This window comes from Populus alba, chromosome 10 (genome assembly GCF_005239225.2).
Source record: "Populus alba chromosome 10, ASM523922v2, whole genome shotgun sequence".
Classification (NCBI taxonomy): Eukaryota; Viridiplantae; Streptophyta; class Magnoliopsida; order Malpighiales; family Salicaceae; genus Populus; species Populus alba.
In genome coordinates, this window is record NC_133293.1 from 16,283,848 (window position 1) to 16,297,265 (window position 13,418).

Below are 13,418 nucleotides of genomic sequence, written 5' to 3' on the forward strand. Positions count from 1 at the left end.
AGAAAAATAATTCTCCCCCCCCCGCTGGGCCGCAAGGTGATGGGCCAGCCCGATGTTGGCCCAGCCTTGCAAGTCTGGGCCGGTCTGGGCCCAGACTGTAGAATTTTTTCGGGCCGTAATCGGCCCATTTTAGTTTTGGGCCGAGACCGGCCCAATATCATTGCGGGCCGAGATTGGCCCGCCCCTTTTTGGGTTGAGCCTGGCCCATTTATTTGGGCCGGCCCAGCCCTATAATATATTATATATTATTATAATATATATATGTGTGTATATTATATATATATTTATAAAAAATATATATTTATAAAAAAATATATTTTGAAAAATCTAAAAAAAATATTGTGATTTTTATGCATATTTTTGTCAAAGTGGTTTAATGATTGGTTTGTATTTTTATACTGTAAAGATACAAAATCAGTATTAAAATACCCGGTTTTCGTCAAAACATCAAAGATTTTCAGAATAAAAAATGTTTTTGCTTTCAAAAAATTTCTAAAAAGTCCCTAAAAATGTTGTTGATTTTTCTGCATATTTTTATCAAAATGGATTAATATTTGGTTGTATTTTTTATACCGTAAGGATACAAGCTCAGTATTAAAATACCTGATTTTTCGCCAAAGTATATAAAAAAAATATTTTCCAAAAATTGTTTTTGTTTTAAAATACGGCCTAGTCTCTCCAATATATATACATAAATATTATAACATCATATTTTCACACAACAAAGAAAATTTTCAAAACAATATATGTATTAACATTCATTTTGGCTTTAATAACCAGTTTATTCAAGCCATGAGAACTAGGCCAATATTTCAAAAATTCTAAAAAATCTTTCTGTTTTATTTTAGTATTTGGGATTACGAATTTATACGTAAAACGTATTCCTAAGTATTATTAATAAAATTTTGGTATGGACGTTAGAACGGTTAGGATTTTTACCCGATAAGATAAAAGACCTTCTTACTGAGGAGGATTTTTCTTGAACCATAGACAGATCAACGACTAGGAAAACACAACAACACTTTAGTTTTTATCAGACAATAAAACAATGCAGCTTACCTTAGGTAGGGCGTATTTGGGGTGCTAATACCTTCCCTTTACGCAACCAGTCTCCGTACCCGATCTCTGAGACCAGTTAGGTTCCTAGTGACCAAAATACTAGGTGGCGACTCCAAAGAACCAAAAATAAAACAAATTCGCCAGTCGAACCCGCATTTGATGAATATGATTTTTTTTTTTTTTGGGTGCGACAAGGAGAATGGAAGTGGGAGTTAGCTTGGAGGAGACAATTGTTCCTCTTTGAAACTGAGCAGGTCGTCTACCTTCTCTCATCTCTAGAAAGCTTTCGAATAAAGGCAACAACTTTAGATAAAAAAGTCTGGTCCTCTTCAACAGATGGAGGGTATACAGTTAAAACTTGTTCTCTACTTATTGACAGGATTGTGAATCCAGGGCTTAGAACTTTCAAGGCTTCGATATGGCAAAAAGGGGTCCCTCCTAAGGTTCAATCTTTTCTTTGGCTAGCTGTTCAGAATAGACTGTGCACTAAGGATTTCTTACTTTGCCGTAATATAATCCCAATTGATCAAGCTTTTTGTATCTTTTGTGAAAATGAGATTGAGACTTCAAATCATCTTCTCCTCCATTGTAGACCAGTGTGGAAATTATGGATGAAATTCTTGGATTGGTGGGGTATTAGTGGTTGCCTTCCCTGCTGTGTGGATGATCTTTTACATCAATGGCCCAACCTAGTGTTCGGAAAATTCCAGCGTAAGGCTTGGTCTATGCTTTCTTGTTGTGTTAGCTGGAGTATATGGCTTATGAGGAACAAGGTAATCTTCAATGATGGAACTGCGACCTTCGAAGATATTTTCTCCTTAATTCTTTATCGCCTCTCAAATTGGCTCAAGTCTGCAGATAAGTTCTTCATGGCTACTGGCACTACTTTAATTATGGGTCCTGAAGGTATTATAGATTGGTCTAACACCAAATAAAGGCTTTTAGCATGGCGTATCAACTTCTTCATTCCTAATGTCCTTTTTCGGTTATGTATCTGTTGACTTTCTTTTCCTTTCTTTTTGTGTTTGTTTTTTGTTATTGTGATTCTTTTCTTTTCATGTATCTTGTTTTTGGCTACCTTCTGGTTAGCCCTTTTAATATATCGACTTATTCCAAAAAAAGATATGGTATAGATATTCTTCTGCTAAACCTGAAACCTTATTCAAACCCTATCCGAATTAAATCATTAATCCTACAAACTAAAAAATTACAATATTGTCCGACTATATATTGAAAAATCAGGGTTGCTGCTTCTCCCTTGTCTCTAGGGATGGTAATGGATATCATGATTCGGATTTATTAATATTTATATTTTATTCATTATTCATTAAACAAGAAATTTAAATTTGAGTATTTAATGAGTATTGATCATTTGTGGCTTTGTTGTTTGTAGTATGCATGTGAATTATATGTGTGTTTTATTATATGGTTGAATATTTTGGTTTATTTTTAAAAGAAAAGTATGTTAAGTTTTTTGTTTTATATATGTTCAAGTGATTGATCTTGATGAATTTTATTTTCTTGTATAAAATAAGATAGGAGCTTTGGGAGGTATATTCAATTCTCTTTGTTGGTCATGGTGATTTTTTTTTAATATATTTTGTATTGTGATTTCGGTTTATTTTTTAAAGGAAGATATATCAAGTTCTTTATTGCTGACTTACTGTATTAGTTCAAGTAATTTTGATCTTGATGTATTGGATGTACAAGGCTTATCCTCTTTTTTTTCTATAATCTTGTGTACAAATGAATTTGATCAATGCAAATTTAATTGATTTTAATTGCTCTTTTTGTATTAATGCAAATTTAATCGGGTCGGGCTTGAATGAGCATGAATGCCCAATGGGTACATATTAAATACTTGAACGTGATCGGGTCAGTTTAGTTTATACCCACCCGATTATATAGGTTTGGGTCATTTGTTTTTATCAAATTAAGGTGTGAATATTGAAAAATCCAACTCATGGATACTCATTACAATCTTTAATTACCAACAATCCAATTTGAAATCCCAATAATTTGTTAAAAATACATCACTTGAATCAGTAGCAATTAGAAAGAAGGAGAAGAAATATCGATCCAATTATTGCTCTTCCCCTGTTTGTTCTCATTTTCTTCTGTGTTTTTTTCCTTTTTCTTTTTTGGCCTGGGGGAAGATGAGGGGGGCTGTTTGGTGGTTTCCAAGAATATCTTGAAAATGTAATGTTTATTCACATGGTTAAACTTCATGCATTCCCGATTTCATTGGCTTGTATGTAGACTCCGAGCGAAATGGTCTCAATATTCCCTTCACGATGCATTTATCCAGCCAAAACGTTTACGTGGTAAATCTATAGATTATAAAACGGTAACAGTAATTTTTAAAAATATTTTTTATTTAAAAATATATTGAAATAATATCTTTTATTTTTTAATAATTTAATAACATAAAAAAAAAAATTAAAATACAAAAAATTATTTTTTTTCTAAATATTTTTAAAACATAAAAATAAACAGATTTAAAAAATCACGAGAAGAAACTGCTTGGAGCTCTAAACCCACATGGCCAGTTGCAGCAAAAACCAACAAACAAAATGTAAGATGCGTATAGTTTGAGGGTGAAATCAGGTGACGTGAAATGATAATGATGAATTCATGAAAACTCCATGATTGAATTGAGTTTTTCACTGTTTTGACTGGTAGAGTGAGGGATTAAAGAGCGAGTGACTTCTACACAGTCTTTTTTTTCATGCAAATTAATTAGTTTTTTGTTGAAATAAAAGAATTTTTAAATTTTAAGTTAGTAAATATAAATAATAAGTTTTTAATTATACATTCTAGTTATGATTATTTTAAAGTCATTTCAGTGATGAGTCAATAATTAAAATCTTGGACAGTTTCAAATATTAAATCTCATTTATATTACGTTAAAGTCACTATGCCTTTAAACGCATAATTAATTTGATATCACTACCAATCAATTTCTCGAATTTTTCACATGAACATTAGTTAGACCATTCTTAATTTTCATTACACCTTGCATTTTGTTTAGCAGTAAACATGACATGCACATGTTGACGAATTATGTTATTAAAATCACTTGTGTATTGGAGTACTTACAATTTTCTACGTAACCACATTTAAACTTTTCTCTAGGATATATAACATTTGAAAATATCATACATTGCATACATTTTTCAATCCGAATGTTATTTCCCTCACTTCATTTTTTTTTATTAACGTTGATATTTGGATCAGTTTGCATGCAACTCGATTAATTTCACGAGCTCTAAAGTTAATAATCATGTAAGTCTCAAGTGACCATCCTATTCGCAACCACAAGACTCGAGTATGAGATTATAGAGGAAATAAATCTCTTGATCTCAAACTCTTACCACCATACCAGATAGTTACTTGAACATTTATTTTGATTTTGTATTTGGTGGTACATTAATTTTTTTTTAAAAAAAATAACATATTCTCACCACCATTCTCTTCAAGCCCAAACAGGATGTTCATTATGTTTTTTGGGTCTCGATCTAGTATCACCCTCCCAGCCCATGCCTCAATTTATCCTGAATTTAAAAAAATAGCGCACATCAAATTCTCTATACAGTGCTAGCACTATATCTTTTTCTCGCTAATGTTTACTTATTGCTAGCATGTTACCTCAAAGAACATTTATCAACCACTCACTTCTTCAAAATCAATGCCTCTGTACTCCAAAGCTCGACAACATTCTATAAAATGGGGAAAGGTAAGACATGGTAAAATTATATATAGCAGTACATACAAGCACAAGAAACCAGCATTTTCTTTCATCAATTGATGTATGCTTTGGTTAGATAATATTTATTTTATGTAGCTGTATTTCACAAACATGAATGTTTTTACTTACTTTTCTGCAATATATAAAAGAAATGAAGTAACTATGCATGTCACTGGAAGAATCTCCACTGTAGAAGTGCTGAAACTAAAGCAAGAGTCCTGAGAATTTTCAAGATCTTGCTCATGATGATCGTGATCCGTGACTGATACTGGCTAGCAGGATTGAATGATGATGGAACGACAAGTGAATTATTATACTCCTTCGTCCCATTTAATTTATTTGTGCATGAGAGGGCATATAATGTTTATTCACTATTTCTAAATCAAATACATTTAAAAAAAACATATAATTTTTCGACTTTGTCCTTGATCATATTACAAGTTTATGAATTTCAAAAGATATCGTTTTCCCACCCTTTTCAAGATAAAAGTATTTTTAAGAAATAAAAACATGCATAACAGGGGAATTAGCAATAAATAATAGCAATTGAAACACATAAAGGCTTCCCTTTCAATTGTTAATTATAAAATAAAAGCCTTATTTTCTTGGATTAAAAAATGTAATAGGAGATGGTCTATATATTCCACAACTCTGTGTAAGAGCTTTGCGCCACCATCACTGTGCATGAAAAGTGTTCATATAAAAAAATATTTTATTGGAAATTAATAATTCTGAGTAATGATCACGCCCGCGCATGCACTAGATCGGCTGGCGTTGTGATTGGAGTGAAGTTAGCAAGCAATCATTTGGAACTGATTCAAGTGCACTCAATTCGAAAGACATGCACAGTTTTTTCTACTTATGGTTACCACTGCTCCACGCTAGACTACAGCTACCTCCCCCTGTTGGATTATAGCCATCATCATCCAAAACTACAGTGACAAAAGATTTTTTTTTCTTGCAATTCATCATTACGAAACATTTCCCTGTGGAGTAATGTTTTTGTTTTTAAAAAAGTGGTGGTGATTTACTCTATAATCTTGAGTTACGGGAGAAGGGGATAATGGAGATTCGAAGCCTATGTTACTGCACATATAAACCATTTTATATTTTTACTTTCGATTTTCTTTTTTTAATTATAAAAAATCATAATTTAAAATATTTGCGGTGATTAAATTACGAAATATATCTTTTATTTCATTTAAATTTAAAAGTATTATAAAAAAACTATATGTTACTTATTAACTCAAAAAAATATATATATTATATCAAATATAGTTCTCCTTGTAAATGAGGAATATTGTAGTTTCTTTTTAAAAACTTATGGACTCCACCATTAAACAATTTCATTGTACATGACTCCAACCTATGAATAGAGATATATAGAGACTATTTGTTTTTACATTTTAAAAACACTTTTTAATTCATTAAATAATTTTCCAAGAACCTTCATGCTGATTCACAAGCTGCAAATAGTTTTTTATAGCATTGGAGATTGTAGAACTTATTTAATACAAGAGTAATTAAATTATAATTTACGCCTAGAACTTGTAGTGGAAGTTCCCTATTCTGCTTAGCCGCAATCAAAATCTACCATTTACTCATACATGTATATAAATTCTTACAATCTCCCGCTTGATGAATAAATTGTGTTTTATAATTTTTTCTATGGATATCTTAATTTCTATAATCTATTTATCCCGAAAATGATAAGAGACATTTGATTCAAATTTAAACAATTTCAAATTTAATTCAAATTGTTTAGACTTGAAACTAAAAAAAAAAAACCGAGCTTTAATTCAAGATACGTTTCTTTGTTTTTTTTTTTTTAAATGTTAAAAATAGAGATTTTAGTTTCTATATAAAAAAGAAGAAATTTTAGTAGGATAAAGTATGTTTAACTCAGATATAGGACACTAGATCTGTGAAATTTCAAACAATCGTAATGTAATTTGAGCTTCCCATGTTTGACGTGTTATTTAGAAACCAGTCTCATCCAATGTCTAGTGAATCACTAAAGAATGAGAAAATTCAAATTATGGGCCGAGTACTAGACCTAATATAATCTCAATTTAAATTCCTTGATTTGATTTTACTTTGTTAAATTTTAATGATTTTGATTCTGGATTTCGAACGAGCTGTGATTGCTGTAGGAAAAACAATATATCCTGGAAGTCTTGGTTTTCTTCACTTACGAGGAGAATATAACTATCAAGGCCCAAAGGAAGGTTGGACCGGAGCCCAAATAAGAGTTATGATTCAGGGCCTGTAATCACAGACCGTTAGAAGAAGGTATTCTATCCAAACACCTACCAATTGGGCTGACAATCCTTATCCCAAAACACCAACACGAGATTGAAACTCCTCGACAATCTCTCCGTCCATTCATTCAATCAGCGTTTATAGCGCATCAATCTGCTTAAAGGACATTTTGGCCATCGTCTCATCATTTTTTTTTAAAAAAAAAATTATTTTTTTAAAATTATTTTAATGTATCAATCTAAACAAAAAAAAAATACATATATATATATATATATATATTATTTTGGCTTACATGGTCCTTCATTTTAGGACTATAAAATTAATCAAGATTTATACAAGTTATCTGAATACCCATGTAAATAAAAAAAAAAATATTAATGTAAATCTATGAACCGCAACGATCCAAATGAATGCCGCCGGGAGAAAATCATTTCCTTCATCTGACGGATATGGGTGCGGTTAGTTAATTTTCATATTTAACATGGTGGCGACAGTACGATGCATGCAGCGCTGCTAGCTGGTATTTCCTTTCTATCCAGAGTGGTCCAAGCACCTAGGTATAGCCACTGAAGCTCCTGCTGACACAAGGAATAACTAACAGCAATCACTGCCAACGACTTTTGTGCTGAGCAAAGTAACTCAAACTGTGCGGGTCTATGTGTCGGTCCAAAGCCAAAGTTACTGGTTGGACATGTTAATTTATATAGGATGGGTAAGTCGATCTAACATGATGTCGTTTTATTTATCTTGACTGAGCTAGCCGTGGACAGTGTTTTTTATTTTTTATTTTTCCCACACTAAAGACTGTTTCAGCTGGGAAATGATCCCATGTCAGTAGGGTTGAAAATCATCGCCACCAATTTTAGTAAAGGTGGATTGTGTTCTTTTTAATTCTAGTTGAAAATACCTGTTTCCATGATTTTTAATACAGTGAAACTTCCTGGGCGAGAAACAACCCATGAACTCAAGATGACTTCTGTTTTTAAACTAACTACATAGAAAAAACTATTTAGCTAGCCAAATAGCTTTTATTTTTTACATTGAACCCGCATATACTTGCAAGCTAAAATAACCTATTTTTTATTTATAAAAACCTGTTTTTCATTTATTTCGCATATAAAAATCAATCTCAATATAATTTTAACCAAAAACATATTTTTTAATATCTATTTTCTTAAAATCACAACTAAAAATATTTTTTTAACTTATTAAAAAAAAAAACACACAACTCCAACAACTAACACAGTAACAAACACACTTAAGAACACAAATTCCTTCGCAAGCCACTGTGAGAGGCCCAGTGGAGGAAGCCCTAGTCATGCGTTTGTTTAGCTTACAACAATCATTTCCCTGTCAAGTCCAAAAAAAATAAAATTCATTAGCAAAATCTGTCATTCTCTCCCTCTATGAAGAAGTTACTTCATGAAGCAGAGAATATAAATTTAAATAAATAAATAAAAGTGGCTAGTAGCCATGGATGCTTGAATGTGATTGGAGCCCAGTTCAAATTAATAATTGCATCCAAGGGGGGAAATTGGCGCGTCCTCTAAAAAAGACTAAAGGAGTATGATCGGCCAAAGTGGCTTGCAGAGTGAACGCAATGAGAAGAATTATAGGAAGGAAGACAGCCTGGAGCTTGTTGAAACTTCTTGCAAGTGGTGGCCAAAAAGGGCGTGCAGAGTCGTCCTCATAAATCAATTATCAGAAGGAAGAAAGCCCTGCAGCATGTCGAAATTTCTCGTAAGTAACCCAGAAAACAAATTGCCATGGACCAAGTCTAGACCACGTAGGAAAGAATCCCTTCCATAGTGCTTTCAATCCCTCCATTCTGACTGTCTTCACCAGACAATCGTAAGAGCTCTGATATACAGCCTTGCCATCCTTGCTTGCTGCCTGATTCATCATTCTTGTCTTCACAACATCTGCTGGGCAACTCAAAGCAGTTGCAGAAAGTCCTGACATGATGGATGCTAATGTGTGGGCATAGATATTATCAGCAGATATATGATTCTGGATGATAAATCTTTTTGCATGGTCATAACATGCTAATTCTCCCATGTTCACCAAAAAGGCTCTTTGGATGTTCGGGAGAACTCCTTTCCACAGTCCGCCAAAGCCTTCTGCCTTTATAATCTTGCTGAAAGCATCAAGAAGCCCCGAGTACCTAGGTTGGAGACCTTGGTTCACAATGCGACCATCTGCTTGCATCCGCACCTTAACCAGATCAGCAGGGCTAGCCACCACCTGTAAAACTAATGGTGAAATAAAAAAAACTGACGGGAAACTGTCCACCAGTATGCAGAAATTTACACGTTAAATTAGTATAACTTAAGGAATTAAACAGCTGGATGCTAGATTAATTGAGATAATCCTAGTCTATATGCATCTCTCCACAATGCTAATGATTTAAAATTCTGAGTCAATGCTTGGAAATGTTGAATCTTTGAGAAGGGTTAAACTGTACACAAACAATTATATTTCTACAGAGACAAACTGAAAGGTAATATGGTTGCCTTTCCTCAACTAATTTTGTCAACTGATAACCAACCAAGGAATCTGTGGAACAACAAAACCAATTTTTCCAAACATAAGAGGGAGATTGTCTTAATCTCGACAGTAAGGATGGAAATTCTTCTGCTTGGATTGTAATACTAGAAATCATTGGAGCAGCACAAGTACCGTTGTGAATACCAAACAAATGTAAAAAAATCAAACCTATTGATACAACTAGCTATAATAAATAAATAACTAATTGTCAAGGATATCCATTAACTATACCATTTGCTAGCTCCATAAGCTCTCAGTTTTTGTTTGATCTGCTAATTAATTGCCAAATTCTAATGCTCAAAACTAATTGAAAATTGTAGCTTTTGGTTTTCGATCACTTTCTTTCATGGTCTGAAAGAAATCACTAAGAGCAATAATGATTATATACACCCCTCTAATCAATTCAGCATATTCAAGTACACCCCATCTTTTAATCTTCTTCTTTATGAACTACTACACTCACATTTATATCTCAATTACTGAAAAATCTAAACTTTTAAGGGAACTCCTTTCAAAAAAAAAAAAAAAAAGGAAAGGAAAGGAAAGAATGGAAACTTGACAGAGAAGTGAGGTTTTCATCCTTACCTGAGCAATTACCCCAGAAAGTCCACCAAGGAGAGCTTTGGTGGAGAGAGAAACAAGATCACCACCACCGCCAGCAACTTCATTGTTAACCACTACAAGATATCTCAAATTTTCATAGCCCACAATTCGAATTGGAGTGTAGAATAGGTGTCTTAAAATGGCAGGAGAAAGGCCCCGGTAGAACCCGAGAGGACCCTGTTGGCGAATGATCTCGGAGGCCACCAGGAAGAAGTTGGTGGGTTTAGTACTGGAGGAATGGAGCTGGAGCCGGGTCTTTGTCAAGTCTATCGGGAAAGTGGCTGTCTCGGCCACCATGGCTGACAGTGAGGTGAGGAGGATTTTTGTGTGGGTTTTTGGTTGCTGGTGGCCATGGCTTTCGTTCATGGGAGACGGAGAGCACAAGAATGGATGGATTTTGCAGAGAAGGAGAAGGTGTCCAATGTTTGGGCAGAGGTAGCAAAACCCGTCACCTGGGACTTTTTTTTTTTTTTTTGATAACCCTTGGGTGTCCGGTCCAGCTTACACACATCACGACTGTTATTAGGACCTACTGAACATCCTACAAGTCCAGTAAACAAATAAAACACCACAGGGATAATAGGTTGATGCACAACGAGGATCGAACCCGGGACGGTCGCAAGGAGTAAATTATAAATTGCTTCCTCCTAATTTTGCAAAACAAATTAAATAATATTTTTAATCTTAAAAACTATTTAATTAATTCCTTTATCTATTTCATGTTTTTTTCAATTTATTTTTTTTGTTTTAAAAATAAATAATATGAAAAGATAGATGAAAAAAGAAAACATTTCTTAAAATAAATTAACTCTTAAAAATAAAGGAAGTGTTTAATTCATTTTTACAATACTAAAAGGAATGATTTATAAATTACTCTCTCTATTTTCAAGTTGTTTACTTGACATTTTATTTTTTGTTATCCAGATATTTTAAATTTTGAGTATACAGAAATTGGGCCTGATGTTTTTTGTTTACTATCCTGGTCAGGACCGGAAACCATAGGGGAATGGTGCAATATTCTTCACCAATTTGTTATTCTCTGCAAATTTCCCTTGAAGATAGCATTCATCAATATCCATCGCACTATTCCCACTTAACATTTTCCCCTTCCCATCTAAATCCATGTCATCTTTATCTCGAGAATCATCGTCGTTGCCATTAAACATTCCTTCCATTGTTGTACTCAGCTCCTCCAGCCTTACCTTAAAATACCAGTGTGGTATTTCCAAGAACATTATAAATCACGGAAACAACGCTACAAGTTAACCTTACCATCAAAACATTTTTAGTTAAGCATAAATAGCTAATAACAAGAAGCAAACTGATTCCGACATACCAGGAAAATGGAGAGGAAGATTAGCAATGAGAACCGAAGAAACCATCAATTGATACTAAGAAAAAAGATATTCTCTTTCGTTATCCGAGTCAGGTTTTCCTTCCAGTAATAAAGCACGAACTAGAAGTAACAGTCATTTCTCCTGCTACTGTTTTTCTAATGAAATCTCTTCAAGTGCTCTACACAAAACTTGCTGCAACTCATCTTCATAGTTAACTCCTACATTGTTACAACAATCACAATGGCACCAAAATTTTAACGCTAGATTTCTCTCAAAAGCTTCCTGTCACAAATAATAATAATGATAAAAAAAAAAAAAAACACATTAAATTGCAAGTGCTTAAACTGATCCGTTAAAGAAAGCATTTGTATACGATACCTCTAGTGACTTGAAAAAGAAATCGCGACCAAGAGCGAGATTCTTACAAATAATGATCCCTATACCATATTACCATTTAATCATCGGTGACGGTGAGTGTGTCTAGAATTTTTCTAGATTGCTTACTAATGATGGAGTTGACTCTTCCATTATTTACAAAACCCAAGAGAAAGGGAGTTGTGAGAAGAGAGGAGTGAAGTTTGAGAGGTAACTATCAAATAAAATATCTAGAGATAAAATAAAATAAAAAACTTTGAAAAATATTAAAAATAAAATAAATATCAAACAAAATAATAAGGATTAAAATTAAAATAAACAAATATAGGATATATTTGATTTTTAAAAGGCCCGACACAAAAATCAAGGTATAGAGAAAGAAAAGAGGGGTGAAAAGAAAAAATAACATCAACAATCGATCACACCTCTGTTTTTTACACGCGTCATACCATTGTATAAAGGATAACACATCGCTTCCAATGTTATTGCAGATAATGACATTTGAACACCGGGAGATGCCATACACGCTATCTAAATAGCGCAGGCGACTCCCACTTAATAGCACGTTCAATTTTTTTATTTTTTATTTATATTCATATACTTTCAAAGACCTGATTATCTTCTTAAATTGACTATAACAAAAAAAAGAAAATGAAAGACCCAATTGAGTCTAACCACCAGTTTTATTTTTTAAATGTGTAAGGGTATTATGGTCATTTAATTGTGCATTTGAAGGTTAAAAATACCAAAAAGCTCTTATACCCAACTTTAATTTTTTTTTAACTTTCAAGGGTATAGAAGTTACTACGCCATTCATGTACTTATTTAACCCTAATTAATGTGATAAAAATAAATAAATTCAGTTGAAATATCTTCATACGCCTAAGACCATGTTATTTGAGTTTTTTAAGCAAGGACAAAACAGTATTTTTACTGCTATAATCTACAGAAAACCGTGTCTTGGAGCTTGATTCCTCTTAGGGTTTTTTTTTTTTTTTTTTTTTGTAATAGTGTTGGAACAGCTGTGAGATCTGAGGAGAGAGTACTGAAGACTTTTATGCAAGCGTTTAAAGAAAATGGCGTTTGGTGGCTATGAGAAAGCACTTGAGCTGGGAAGAGGAGTGCATGGAAAGGTGGTCAAGAAACAAGCCTTGAGGTCCCTCCTTGACTCTCGACATTCATGAACCAAAGTTACTGACCCGGTAGCAATGCAAGGATTTTATTTATTTTTTTAGCATTGTAGGTTCGTTTTGATCAATATGTTATAGCTAATGTTTTCTGGGCTCTGTCTAAAATTTTGTTTGAAAATACCCTTGCAATATCGGGTAAAAACTCGAAAAAAGTAGCACTTCCTAAGTACTTTAATCAAGTGCCGATCCACATGACAACATCCATATTAAATTTATTGTTCCTTGGGAGAAGCATTGGCAGATTGCAAAACTATTGTTTTTTCCGCAATCTGACAGCAAGCACTTGAGTTGCTGAGC

The 13,418-nt window shown here is 33.3% G+C and overlaps 1 protein-coding gene across 1 annotated transcript; it reads right to left on the bottom strand.

Moving 5' to 3' along the window:
* Positions 1 to 8,424: 8,424 nt before the first annotated feature.
* Positions 8,425 to 10,684, bottom strand: LOC118043022 (mitochondrial uncoupling protein 3). The gene is made up of 2 exons (XM_035050807.2): positions 10,202 to 10,684; positions 8,425 to 9,313 (listed from the first exon to the last, which is right to left on the bottom strand). Exons 1-2 carry the CDS (start codon positions 10,583 to 10,585, stop codon positions 8,771 to 8,773), a joined length of 927 nt encoding a protein of 308 aa, XP_034906698.1. The 5' UTR covers positions 10,586 to 10,684; the 3' UTR covers positions 8,425 to 8,770.
* Positions 10,685 to 13,418: the final 2,734 nt, after the last annotated feature.

Coding starts and splice junctions, on each gene's coding strand:
- LOC118043022 (XM_035050807.2), bottom strand. CDS start 10,585: ATGAACGAAAGCCATGGCCACCAGCAACCAAAAACCCACACAAAAATC. Junction 9,314..10,201: donor TTTCTGGGGTAATTGCTCAG/GTAAGGATGAAA, acceptor TTAGTTTTACAG/GTGGTGGCTAGCCCTGCTGA.